This window comes from Cyanistes caeruleus, chromosome 7 (genome assembly GCF_971803275.1).
Source record: "Cyanistes caeruleus chromosome 7, bCyaCae1.hap1.1, whole genome shotgun sequence".
Lineage (NCBI taxonomy): Eukaryota > Metazoa > Chordata > Aves > Passeriformes > Paridae > Cyanistes > Cyanistes caeruleus.
In genome coordinates, this window is record NC_141707.1 from 36,239,469 (window position 1) to 36,253,944 (window position 14,476).

At 41.0% G+C, this 14,476-nt stretch overlaps 1 protein-coding gene and 1 long non-coding RNA gene across 2 annotated transcripts in view; one reads left to right on the forward strand and one right to left on the reverse strand.

Annotated features, from left to right (window-relative positions):
* LOC111931766 (von Willebrand factor D and EGF domain-containing protein-like) overlaps positions 1-14,476 on the reverse strand; it is a 166,790-nt gene that overhangs the window by 103,782 nt on the left and 48,532 nt on the right. Inside the window, exons 5-7 of the mRNA XM_086896604.1 lie at positions 7,152-7,241; positions 5,897-6,032; positions 2,092-2,309 (exon numbers count right to left, since the gene is read on the reverse strand). Of these exons, the coding sequence (XP_086752730.1) occupies positions 2,092-2,309; positions 5,897-6,032; positions 7,152-7,241 (444 nt within the window). The remainder of the gene's footprint in view (positions 1-2,091; positions 2,310-5,896; positions 6,033-7,151; positions 7,242-14,476) is intronic.
* Positions 11,035-14,476, forward strand: LOC147652307 (uncharacterized). Its single transcript, XR_015288923.1, has 3 exons — positions 11,035-12,166; positions 13,384-13,460; positions 14,135-14,476. It is a non-coding gene; the product is annotated as an uncharacterized LOC147652307 (long non-coding RNA).

A 14,476-nucleotide genomic window follows, 5' to 3' on the forward strand; every position in this document is an offset into this window, starting at 1 on the left:
GGAGCAGGGAAGAAGGATGGCAGCTATATCCCTGTGCAGTCTTTCAGTGACAAAGCAGAACTTGGCTTTTGGGAACAGGGGTGAAATTAAATAAATGAATTAGAGGGTGAAGATAGAACCTCAGTTCGTGACAACATTCCTCACCTGGCAGCAATACATCATCTGTATTTCAAAATGCCCCTTAACCATGACACAGAAACAATTTCTAGATGCACACCTGTGCCTGGCACACCAAACTTTTAGAATGATGGTCTTGAGGACTGAAAAAATGAACCCCTCTTTGAACAACTTTTTAATCTGGGGTCAGTTGTATCATTTGGATTTGCTGTGGGATATGAAGTTTCTCAGAATTTTCACAGCCTCACACTTCCTAAGTAAAAATTACCACAAACAAATACATGTGGATGTGGCCTTTCCTGCTCTGTTTTTTTTTTTTTTTGCATGATGTCAGCAGAAAACACAATCCCTGGTTGAAGGCAGGAGTAGTTTGCTGAGGAAATCCTGTTTATAGGTGTCTAGGTGTGTCAGGATGTTCTGCCTACAATTTCTGTTCAGTTTTCAGATAAATCAAAAATATCCAAACAAGTCAGAAGGATTAAAGATTATGTGGATTTTAATACATGGATTTTTTCTTGCTATGTTGCAAGAATTATGTTACATTAAGGCCTCTAATTAACTACAAAGCAGCAATGGGAAAATTATGGGGGGAAGGTATTGTCTATTATGTTTCCATAGATCAAGTTTTAACTGAGATAAATGGAATTTATTATTAAAATTGATTAATTCAATTTCACACTTGATAAATCTTCATATTTTAATGAAAGCATTTGTAATTTCAAGAAAAAATATGAGTGTGTGAGCACACTATGCTGAATTAGCTGTAATTTCTAGTTTAAGAATCTTAAAGAGTTTAAAAGAAGCCATTTCTGGAGATGAAATGTTATACACCCATGCTAGGCATTTTACCTTTGAAGACAAAATTCTTTTGGTCCAGTTTAATCTCATTCTGTCATGAAAAAATCCACAGAAATTAGGGCAGGGAATTTGTGGATTTCATGGGGGGTGTTTTCAGTTACCCAAGATATGCCAGCTTGGATGTGCCTCTGCTCTGAGAAATTTAGCTCACTCAAATCTGTGCTCTGGTAAATTCTCTGGGTTGGTGGGATTACAGTGCTCAAACCTCCCACCCGAGGTCCTGAAATGACTGTACAAAGGGCTGGTCCTTGCTCACCACATTTCTTTGGCCAGGCTTTCTACAGGGAAAGTGTGGCTTGCCTTCCTGATTGGTTATTATTTTTATTTTGGACATTTTGTAGTGGTATAAATGAAGAGATGGAGCAGCCACGTGTGCTGTTGAAGGTGTCCTGAAGATTCATGGCACAGTCACAAATTGGACATGGCACTGATGAATCCCTTCTCCTCTCTCCTTTCTGAGGCTCTGCCTTTGCTTTTTCAGAAAATGTTCTCTAAACCCTTGGTTTCCCCCTTCCCAAAAAGGTGCTCATTCTCTAACCCATGTTCTCCCTCTCCCCTTTTTGGTAGACAGAAGCACTCCTGGTCACCTCTGTATTCCAGCTCTTGGCCTTACTGATGAGCTGACTAATGATCAACCCTAAATCTGACAAAGGACAAGGAATTCCATGTTAATTTTCTTGGTGTATAAAGTGACTCTTTTGCTTTACTCTTCTGACAGAGGGCAGGGTTAGATCAGATATTAGGAAAAAATTCTTTATTGTAAGGGTGGGGAGGCCCTGGCACAGGTTGCCCAGAGAAGCTGTGACTGCTCTTTCCCTGGAAGTGTCCAAGGCCAGGTTGGGACACTGGGACAGTGGAAGGTGTCCCTGCCCATGGCAGGAGGTGGAACTGGATGGTCTATAAGGCTCCTTCCAACCCAAACCATTATGACAACCATCCCTAAAATTTTATTCTCTTTGGAAATAAACAACCAACCCTAAAACCCTCCCCACAAAAAAACCCAAAAAAACCAAAAAAAAAAAAAACAAAACCAGAAAAAGAATAAAAAGGAAAGAAAAAAAGAAAAGAACCTCTCATTTAGATTTGCCACATTTCCATCAGATTTCAGGACCTAACCTTCACATCCCTGGGTGTGTAAGCCCTCCAGAGCAAATCCCCTGTTGAGACCGGCTGAGCGCGGAGGCGGCTGAGGCGGTTCCCGTCCTGCGCGAAGTCCGTCACGGCTGTCACTGTCACCGTGGCCACTGCACAGCTGCTCCCCGAGCAGGGCCCCGGCAGCAGATCCACCTGGCAGGCCGAGAGGGCGATGTCTGGGGGCCCTGGAACCTGGCTGCCTGCAGTGAGCACAAACACAGAGTCTGACAAGAGTTATCCAAAGTGTCGCCCGTACCCCGGGTTCTGTTCAACACAAACGCCTCTCGTTCCAGGGAAAGCATGCCTTGGAACCAGATGGGCTTTGCATGAAGGCAGTTGTGTCTGACTGAATCTGGCATCCCTCTGCACTCTTCACTCTGCTGGTTTCTTATCCCCAAAGTTTACTAAAACCTCAGTGGTGTCTATTTTTCCACAGGTGCTAATATTTCTGGGATGACAGCGTTATCTTTATGGGTCCATGCCCAGTGAATGAAGACAAGCAGTTCTCATGGCTAAAAAAGAGATGAATCTGTGCTTCTGGAAAACATTTCTCTTTCATTATCTGGAGTATAAGGAGGTATCTGCTGGAAGTTATTTAATTTAAAATAAACAGATGTTTTGATGTGAAAAGGGAGGGTTCTCGAGTAAGTTTTGGGTGAACTATGGATCCACAACAGCAAAGCAAATGTAGCAGGTCTGTATTGGTATTTTTTGGCTTAGTTAGGTTATGGTGTTTTGCTTCCCAGTCTGTAAAACGATGATAGTTTTATTTATATCCTTCACAGAAGAATTGTGCTGATAAATTCACTAAAAAAAATGAGGAAAAATAATCTTGGAGATACTGGCTATGTCTGTATCTATGGTGGGTAGAGAAATGATGTGTGGTGACAAAATCAGTGTGACAATGGTACTGCACATCATATCTTTCCTAAACAGACCTTTACACACAGCCAGAATGGCGGTGTCCACTTCTCTCAGCTCCTGACCCTTCTTGTGCAGGTCTCAGGTAAAGGGCAAACCTGAATTTTTATTTCCATAAATGTGTTTTCCCTTACACACACTGAATTACCACAGCATTTAGTTCTTAGCCAACTTTCTTCTCAAGAAGGCACTCAAGCTTTAATGAATCCTTTGGTTGATAGAAAATTAAACTGTGGTCCCGTTGAAGCAGCCAGAATCTAACTGCTGATTTCAGGACTTAAAGTGTTTCTTGAGGAATACTTAGTTTTCTGTCCCAGACCGCTAATTATTGTCAGATAAGAATAAAGTTCTAGAAATGGTGGCCATAAAATTAATCTGAGATGAAAACAAGTGATTTTCTGATATTAAAATAAGTGATTTTCATATCATTCTTCCCATTTGTAGAATTGCTTAATAATTTATAGAAATGGCATTAAAGTATTTTAAGATGACATTTCTAACACAATCAAATAATCAGTGTCTTATTCCTTATGGAAAAATCTCATGAAATATAATTTAAATTAACCCTGTGCAGTACTATGGGAACTGAAATAAAATCTACAGATATTAATGACATATAATCCCTCATATCAAATCCTTAAAGGCTGCCTCACCTCACATCTTATAGAAAAGTCCTGGCTCATTTTCAAGGTTCTTGATTCAATTAAATTGGAGGTTTCCACGAGGAATAGTTATTGCCATTACAGCCCCATGAGCTGTGCTCACAACCCAGAACAAAAGTTTAAAATCAAAGAAAATCATCTTGTCAAAATAGTAGCGATAAACTTAACAGGAGCTGAACTCCAGTGGCTCTGCTGTGCCTTGGCATTCATTATGATATTGTCTGAACTTGGAGAGATATTTCTGTGCTTGTAATTAGCTTTCTTATCACTTATTCCCTACATAATTAGCACAACAGTGTAGTTATATGGATTCAGCCAGACAAGGAGCTTGTCAGCTAATTTATTCGGTATAAACGAATCACAGCTAAAATGGTTTTTATTTTTAATTTCCAGCACTGTGGCTAGCACACATTTTTCAGAAGCCTGCAGTGTTCCTTCAGATAAACTAATGGACCCTAAAGACAATAAAGTCTCAGAGCAAACGTGGTTGTGCAGACAACCAGCAGCAGATCCTCAGCCTTAAGTATATATAGATAGCTGAATAGATAACACACCCAGTGTCGTCCGAGGAAATAGCCTCAGGATGGAGCTACCAAGGGCTAGAGCTGCCTTTAGTTTGAGCTGCAGAAATGAGTTGATCAAAACTAACAGAAATTTTCCACTTCAGTGACAACTTCCTTCAAATATGAGTTAATTGGATGAGTTGTGCCTTCCTCCTGGCACCTCTTGGCACCAACGCATCAAGCTCATTGACAGCTTGAAAATAGAGATGCTTCTGCAAGTCTTGTATCCTCTCTTTCTTCCAGCCAAGTGCACGCTGTGGGACTGGAGGAGACCTTGGTGAGGGGTCAGTCTCAGTCCCATGTGCTGAGCTCAGCCTCCCCCACTCGAGAGCTCCTCGCTCTCAGTGTCAGGGAGATTCTGAAAGCCTTGATCGACGCCTAAGAAAATGTGAGTTCAACAAATGGCCTTGACTGGGCTAATTCCAGTCTGATCCTCAGAGCAGTCAGTGTGTGACTCGGGGTCTGTGGGGGTGTCCCAGCACATAACAGCCTCCAATCCCTCAACATGAGGCAGCCTCTCCTCTACCCTCCTATCCAAGAAAATCCTTTCCCATGAGATCAGTGGATGTTTTCCGGATGGAGCAGCACAGACTCCAAGCCAAGAGCAATATGTAGAACAGAGCAGCACTGAGCCATGGAGAAATGCAAAGTACTCCATGTACAAGAGCCAACACAGCTGCTGGAACCATAAGGTGCTGCTCAGTTTAAGATCATTGTGTTATGATGTCATTTAAATAATTTTTCTTTCTTCTGTCTAAGCACTTGGCTGATGGTGAGGAGAGCTAGGAAAGGGAATTAAAAAGAGAAAAATATCAGACCTGGGTTTTGCCAACATTTTTTAGAGCTGGCTTTTAGTGGGTAGAGAAACTGCAGCTGTAATCCTATCTCTAAACATTTCTCTCATTGAGACACTTAGGGAAGAGAAAGAAGTGACTTGTTAGAAAAAGGTTTGGGTGTTTTATTTAGTGCAAATGGAAAATAAATACCAACGTGCCACCCTTAGGTAGGAAGGGTATTCCACCTGATTGACCTGAAGACAGCATTTACTGAATAAAAGGGCAAGAGTTTTCTCAGTGACATTGTCAATGTTTTCAAGTTAATAAAATAAAACCCTAAATGTTTAGAAAGAGAATAATGCATAAGAACAAGAATGACTTTTTTCCTTCTGTATTAAGTTAGACAAAAAACTATAAGCCAGCAAAAGAAAGAAAAAAGGCTTCACTATGCATTTACTGAATAATAAATCTGCAGGGGAGCTTTTTATTGATAATTAATGAAATTATTCTACCTAAGAACATTCCTGCTACAAAAAAACTTAAAATGGAAAATGGAATTTTACGCTCCTGGAATTTAAAATAAGTTCTTCTACTCTCAGTTATTTCATCCATAAATCTCAACAGACTACTGTTCAGGTTATTGCTAGTCAGATTTATGGCTTTGGGGTTTTTTTTTCTCTCAAAAACCTGTCAGATATTATCAGCTGTTTTATTTTGCAGATAAAAATATGGCCTAGTTTGCTGATTTTATGGCTTCTGCCCTTTGGTATTATTTATATATTATGTTTTCTATTAGAATTCATTGGTACTTAAATACTGGAAAAAGTAATCACATTGTTTTGATGTCAATATGTAAAACTCTTACCCAAGTCTTCAGTACTTAGTTGCAAAGTAATCTTACAGGAATCATCCTGCCCAGGACAGGCAATGGGTACCGTGCTCAGGACAGTCAAAACATGCTCCTTGCCATCCTCTGCAATTTCTAGTGATTCTGGTAAAAACTGGAAATAAGAAAACAATTTTTAGATAATTTTGACAGATAAGAGAGATGACAGATTAATCAGACAACACTGATATCTATGAAGTCTTAAGTGGTTTTAATCAATTACTAAAATATATAATTACTTTCAAAATAATAATAATCTTTATCATAATCTCCTCAGTAATAATAAATTTTTCAATATTGATCTTCAACTGTATAAGGAAAAATTGCTGTTGACATACTTGAACATTTTTGGCAATTAAGAAAATGTTTGCAGTTCCCATATATAATGTGTAATTGCTTCTCATCTCCAAATCTGAAAGCTGGCTTTTATTAAGCCTGAGAATAATACTGTGGAATTTATTTAATTTTTAATATCCGTGGCCTAAAGGAGCTCCTATCCCAATGCAGGAAGAGAAATACCATGGCATAAAGTCTGGCATAACCTCATGGTCATGGACTCTATGTTTGTGGTCTGTACTGGGTGCAAAATAATTGCAATTTTTGGCCAATTCCCCTTCCCTGCTATGGCAGAAAGAAGAATTGCTCTGCACATAAAATATTTCAGGTTTGGAGACCCCTGCCCCTGGAGAGAGAGCTTGGGTTGTGCCTTTTCTCTCTGCCCCTTGTCCTGGGAAAAGAGTAGAAACAGCACTCAGGGCTAGAAAGAAATGGGAATTTCAGGTCCCTGGAAAATTCTGACATTTAAAAAAAATCCTCAGAAACTGTTCTTCAGATACTACACAGAATGGGCTTTGAACCCCCTTTCATGGAGGCATGACATTCAGATACTCAGAAGATCCCAAAATCTCTGGACTGCCAGGCTGACAGCCTAATCCTTGACTGGGGTTAGACCTGGTCCTTGCACTCAGTGTGAATTTATCTTCAGCACCTTCTGCTTTGTAATGCCTGACCATAACAAGACAATGGATAAAAATGCATATTTTGTCTTCCCTTTGTTCTGCTTTAGTTACAGCAGGACTGTGCATCCTTGCAGGTTTGTAGGTGTGTCTTCCCATCACACAAAGCCATTTTCTCAAAGTGAAAATCGAGGCAGCACTGCTTGTTCAGAACTTCCATTTCTCCATCATGATTTTCAAATATTCCCTAGTCAGTGACTCAGGGCTGTGGGTGTTACCTTAATCCCAGCGTAGAAACCTTTGCTGTCCTCAGGCAGTGACTGCTGCTCAGGAGTGCCCCTCCTGAAAGCTGAGACAGTGCAAAATACCTGTAATAATTAAATAAACAGCACGTGCTGTAGCATTTCTTGAGTAACATTCATATAAATATTCATCTTCCTGTTGCTCAGAGTTTTTAATCTTTCATTCTGCTGCTGAAATATATTTTGGGGATTTAGGTTTTGAGAATATTTTTGTGTAAGTTTTTAGATTTGGAAGAATTTTTGATGCATTTAATAAGCAAAGAAGTATGGCTTTTGTCTCAACAATTAATCACATTTTATGCTTACGATGTGTTTTCATCTGCAGTTTTTAAACACCTTGGTTTATGATTTGAACTCATTTTACTAAGGAAGAATTACATTGTTCATAGGGGTTACTGTCAGAATTCAGAAATTTGCTCTTGGGATCCCAGACTACAGTCTGTCCACTGGAACAAATATCTTCTCTCTGTATCATGTTTGTAAGCACTTTATTTTAAAGTTTAAATTAGTTTGACACTCATCCAGTCTCAGAAACTGTGTCAGCAATAAGAAAAGCTCATTTTTTTTCCTTATTGTATTATAAAAGATGATGCAGATGTGCCTAAGGGGTTTATATTGTATTAAAAAAAAAAGAAAAAAAAAAAGAAAATTCACCCAAACCAAAAGCTCCCCCAAACACAATGTACCAGGACACTTATGTTGTATTCCTAGCACAGCCACACAACTTTTATCTCTGCTGAGCCTGCACACCATCTGCCAACTTAATGTTCCATTGGTTTCAGAAAAACCAAATTGCAAAAATCATTTCTAGGATCATAAGATTAAAATACAGAAATTTTCCTTAAAGCAAATGACAATAGACTCTGAAACTGTAGTTCTGAATATTTTTTTTTTAGTCTTGGAAATGAAGTAACAGATTGTGACATGTTAAATCAAATTATAGATACTCAGATGACATATTTATAGCTGCTGCCTTTTTTAAGCCTCAAGTAACCCACAAGGAAGAACTGGACCAATCCAATTTATTTTCCATTATAACAAACACCTTTGGATAGATTTTCCAGCGTCACTCACTGGCCATGCTGATGCCTGTAGCTCTCACCTGCTGGCTCAGGCATGACCCTCACGACCACTACCTGCAAAGCAGGTTCTACACCAGGATATTCCCAGATTCATGTGTTGTATGGGCTGAATTACAGCCTGCAATATTTCCTTTAGCACCCTAAAAATCCCTCCTTGTTGCCATCAAATCATGAGTTTCCTCCAAACTGAAGAATCTTCTTTCCTACCTCATTTGTGCACAGCAGAAATTCCCCACCAGCAATACAGGGTGGTTTGTAGGGCTGTGGGGAAAAACAAGTGTTTTCTGTGCTCTTCAAGTGGATTATTTCCAGTTCAGCTCAGTCCCAGGCTTATGTGCCCTTTGGGATGTTTTTACCATCACAATTTTTCTCACTCTCTCGCAGACAGCCCCAGACAGTTTGGCCCAGTGAAAATGGTGTCATTTGTTACATTAACAAGATGGAAGCCTTGAGGTCATACTGGGTGTACTGGGGGAAAAAACAGGCACAGATCTCACCTCACCCAGATACTTTACAGTTAAAATTCCTCAGATATTTCATAGTTATCCTGTTTGCCTCTGAAGGAGAGCAGGTTGCTGTCTCCTCAAGGTAATAAGCCCCTGTTATCATTAGATATTTATTATCTCCAATCCTTCCCTAAAGGTTCATGTTCAGCTTACAGACTTTTCAAAACAGTTCTTCTGCTGGGAAGGCAGAAAGCGAGCGCTGATCCTGCTCCTGCAGCTTCTCCTGCCTCTGCCACAGGGAGAGTCTGCAAAATCAGGATCTGACAAGGCGGTGACAACAGAGAAAGAGTTCAGATCATGCATATTCCCCCTAAAAAAAATAAACAGCACTGACCCCCTTGCAGAGCTCATTGAGCAGATCACATGCACCCGCATTGCAGATGATGTCTTTGCACTCCCTGGGCTGTTTGCACTTTTGGCTTCAGTGCTTTTAACCAAAAACGTTCACACTGAGATTCCCTCTGAGCACAGCACGAGGAGTGTTTGTGCCAGGGAGGGAGCTGCAGCCAGAGGCAGCAGGGACAGGCGCAGGGATGCCCAGCATTGCCAAAGGCATTGCCCCAAAATGATATTCTGGCAAATATCAGAACCCAGCCTCGTTGTATTTCCTCTCATATTTATTTTAGAGGTATATTTTATTGATAAGGCACCAAACACTCAATTAAAAATTTACTCCCTAATGATACACTGAGATATCTGTAGACCATCAGTCCATCCCAGCTCAATCCTCAGTGCTTTTGGAGGTCAGCACAAACTTTAAAAATTCAAAATGTATGGAGAGCCATCACAATTTGCATTTCATTTATGTCTTTTTATATCATTCCTTCCCTTGTCTTGCCTCTTCCTTGTTGGGTGCACACCTCACAATCAGCAGATATGTTCATCAGCTGCCGAGCTACAGGTTGACAGTTTGTCACATAATTATGATAGTCATTCCAAGGAGGAGGCATTTTTTTGCCTTCAGCTAAATACTAACTCTTTTTTCTGCACTTCAGTAATCAACTTGTTCTTTCTCTTTTTCTTTTCCCCCCCCATGCCCATCTCAGGATGCAGCCTTTTTAAAGCAAAGAGATAAAAGCACCACTGACAGCAGTATGCTGATGGCCGTGACAAGTTAGGAAGTATTTTTCCACAAACTCATTGGATCTGTTAAAAAAAAAAAAAAAAATCAAATTATATTTTTTCATCATATCTTTTAAAGGGACAGGTGTCCTTGGACAGGATGACTGGATTGCTTCTTAACATGGGATGCTTTCCTGTGCTGGGAAAACTTCCCATAGGGCAGAAAACATCTTTTAGGTAAGATTCTTACTTCTAGGTAAGAGTTTCTAGGCACGAAACTCTTACCAAAAAATCTTAGCTAAGAAGCTAAGTATCCCTTTATGTATGTTGGAGCAGATTTTCCCCTTCCATGGACTCCAATGGAGTTGTACCCATTTTGACATGAACCCCATGAGGAGCTTCTTTAGCTAAAAGCAGAAGTCAGTCATTAATTTGGTGAGGGTCATTTAGTTCTGTGAAACAATTTAGGAGAATATTTTAACCCTAGGACCTGTCGCCATCTCCAGAAAATTTCTCCCTAATAACTTGCACATTAAAATGTGGCTATTTCCCCCTATGGCTTTCAGAATTCAAGTTTCCTCCAAATCAAAACAAATAGTAGAAAACAAATAGTTGTTTCTACTTTTTTTGACGATAAAAATGTCTTCAATTCCACCTTTTCCCCTAACTAATTCTGAATGTAGCATGGGGAGGATAGGCTGGGGCATGGATGGGATGTTTGCCCAGATCCAGCTTTGCCCTGTCTCCTGTCCATCAGCCTCTCCCCCTGGGCTCGTGCAGGGGCTCAGTTAACAAAGGCAGCTGTGGGAAGCTCCCTTCTCAACAGAGGGAACCATTTAGGGTTACCTACTGCTGGCCATTCCCTCAGCAGGGAAATCTGGGTGCTGCAGGAAGCTGCAGGTGCCTGTTCTGAGGATGGTTATTGACTCTGGACCTCACTCCTGTAGGTGCATCCCCCGTGTCAGAGGGCAGAGCCCCTGCAGGGCTCAGCGTCACAGCTAACACCCCTGGATGGGAGCTGGAGGGCTGGAACCACCAGGCCAGGTGAAAGGTGTCTCCTGATGGCTGCCAGGGCACTGGAGCCCATTGCCTTCTCCATGAAACACTAATGGGCTGGGGTTAGGAAAACCTGGAGTCACCACTCTGGGAGCTGTGAGGGTGTGTGGGCGGGAGCTGTGGTTTACAGCCTTGATGAAAGGAGCAAAGGATGAGCAGAGCTGAGGGATGACATTTCTAGGGAAGCTGGAAGAAAAGAAAAATAGTTCTCATTAGCTCGAGAAAATGATCTGGCTGTAGGTTTTTGCAGAAAGGGGTAGGAACAAAGTCTCTGGGAAGGCTTTCCAGAAGGGTTAGCAGGAAGGGGAAAGTAGGGAGAATCTGTCTTTGATTTAATTAATGAACTAGACCTTCCAGCTTTAGAACACAAATCACTCCCTGTGAGGGGCTGTTGGCTGTGGAAAGGAGGGAGCAGGTGCAGCTGTGTGACCTGGCACTGCGGGTAGTCCAGCTCTGCTCACTTTGCTGCTGGCTGTACAGGAAGAAGGCAGCTCTTCCCACTTGTCAGACGGCCAGGCAGTGTGTGGAAGCTGACTCTAGGTCATTATTCTGCTAAGGAAGGAAATTTTCCCAGGGTAGTAGTAAGGTGTTTTATCATCTGCAGAGTTTTGCTCATCAGCTCTCTGACCCTTTCTGCTTTAAAATCTCTGTTCAAGTTCACCTAGAGTTCTGTTTCTGAGGGGATGTTTCTCATTTTCTACCTGAAGGTTGAGGAAGAAATTGTAAACTCAGCTGTGACCCACAAACAGGCAGGTCTTCCTACTCCTGTTGTTGATTTTGACAAATCCAGTGGTTGGGAGGGGATTAGTACTTAAGTAGGGGAATTGCCACTTTGTCACTTTGGAGTCCAGGTGCTGGTGCAGACCTCTGAACTGGGCAGAGTCTGGGGCAGTGAGAGCTGAGCCAAGGGCAGGAGCTGAGATCTCATCGAAAGGCAAGATGCTGACAGTCAGTGCTGATTGAGGGTCTGTAAGGTGAGACCTTACTATTTCTGGGACAGGAGAAAGGGCAAATCCTCAGGAAGGCCTTCTAAGTGCTTGAGTATTTCCACAGGTATAGACTTAATATTATTTAGCATTTCTGAGCCCCTATGCCCAGGATTTTCTATCTAAGTGCAATAAATGTGGTGGATCCATCATCTGGTATGAGCTGCTTTTCTCCCCTGAGCTGAACTGGGACATCTCTTGAAGTGCTGACAATAAGACAAAAATCCTATTTCCTTGAGAGATGAAGTGTAAGTGCTCTGCAAGATTTGGCTTTCTCCAGCACCAAGAACAACAGGACTGTAAGATCTCTTGCCTCATCTTAAACACTGGAGGTGTTTAAGGCCAGTTTGGGGTTTGGAGCAACCTGGCCTAGCAGAAGGTGTCCCTGCCCATGGAGGGGTTGGAACTGGATGATCTTTGGGGTCTCTTCCAATCCAAACTGCTCTATGAAATTTCACGCTTTTTCCCTTGTGAGAGAAAAATAGTTATTTTATATATTGAGGCAATAATTTGATATCTTTTTGGCTGGGGCATAATCTCCTTCTCCTCCACACAAAGCAGCCACTTCTCTCACAGAGCTCAGAAAGGCTGGTTTTGCTTAAACATTCTTATTTTACAACGAGCACCATGGTTTATGTAGGGTGACAATTGCTCCTCGCCGTGTGAACTTTTGGATTGCTGCGCTGAGCAAAATCTGCACAGTTTTCTCCTAAACACCTTTCTTTTTTAGCATAACTCATTACTCACAGTGTGCTGCTATAATTTATAGATGGCTGTGCCTCGAGGAATGAAATGACCTCTGTCACTATCACATAAATAAGGCTTAGGAATGCCAGGATTTTCATATCAGATGGAGTAGGCTTCTTTCAGAGCTTATAGAGAAATAGTGGCATGTTATAGATTTATTTAAGACTGCAATAGTTTCATGAACATTATGCTGCCAGCATTTACTGTCTGAAATAACAAAATTGGAACCCAAAGATGGGGGGAAGAAAGGACACATGATGGCTGTTAAAAAATAACTGGCTGTTTAGTCAATACAAGTTCAGGAATGTTGGCTGGTAAATCTCAACTTTTCTCTAAGGTTTGACTGCGTATTAAAATATATCAATAGCTGTTCCATTACATGACTGACCTATTACCTGGAGACTTTTTTACAGACAAAGAATAACATCGACATCAACCACCCAGAAAGCGATGTAAAAAAAAAAGTTGTCTTGCTTGGCTGTAGTTTTTTGTCAAGAAAGGAATGGAGAAGATGCTGATTTTGGGCCATGAATGTATGGAACCAAATGCAGGTTTTTGTGCAGGCAGAGATAATTAGTTAAAAAGGTTCAAAAAAGATTGGTTGTCAAAATGCTTCAAATTCTCTGTCCTGGGGGACAAATTCTGCCTTGAATACCCCTCATGCACCCTGGCAGTCCACAGCCTTGGGGATGCTACCACTGGGCTCTGCATGGAGAAGGGAAAAAGTACTGGGAAGTGCTTCTGATTTATTGTCTCCTCTCTCTTATAGCTTTTATCAGTGTGAATCTGGCCTCTCTATAATGCTGCCTGAGAGAATATTCTTCCACCTGCATCTTGCTTGGGCAGGTGAGTTACCCATTGCCTCTGTGTGGTGGAGTTTGGTACCCAGGGCTTGATTTTCATTTTAGTGCCATCACCTTTCCCCTAGGCTAGCCCTAAAAATGCTAAATTTCTTCAGATTTGCATCACTGGAAGTGAGAGTCTTCTCCTTTTTGATTCCTGTTAGACACCCAGACTGGGATTGGGATGGCAAACAGAGTGAAATGCTTTTTTAAAATCTTTATTTTGTAAAAATGAATTCTCAGTTGCAGCTGAAGTGTCATTGCTTGGTTTTCACCCGTGATGATTTAAGGATAATTATAATTAGTCAAATAGGCCATGAAGACCTTTAAAGAAGCCTAGCAAGGAAGAGAACACTTTAGTCTCACTAAACCCACTAAATTAAACACGTAGCTACAGCAGAGGACAAAGAAAGGCTTACTGGAAACTTAATACAATAAAAATAGTCTTAGAGAGATTTGGCAATGCTACTTGTTAACAGAACCATATTTTCTCTGAATCCCTCAGGATTGTTAAAACAAGATTTGAAGTGATTGCAAATGAAATTATTTTGATGAGACTATATCTTCATAGCACAAACTTTTCTTAAACTTGCAGAATTATCTGCCTCGTGTTATAACATGTGAGAGCATCATCAGTCAGATTCTGAACTGGGCTAAAGAAATTGTTATCTTTGTCAGAATTTCTCAGGCCACATCTGGAATAATGTCTTCAGTTTGGGTCACCACTACACCAAAACTTGTGGGCAGGCTGGAGAGAGTCCAGAGAAGGTCCACAAAGATGAGCCAAGGCCTGGGAAACTGTCATGTGATGACAGGTTGAGAGAACTGGGTTCATTCAGCCTTGATAAAAGAAAGCTTAGGGGAAACCTCATCACCATGTTCCAGTTTTTAAAGAGTGGATACAAAGAAGAGGGAGGGTCCCTTTTTACAAGTAGTAACATGGAGAAGATGAGGGAAAATTCAGATTCAACACAAATAATAATTTTTTCACAATGAGATCAATTATCCATTGGAATAATC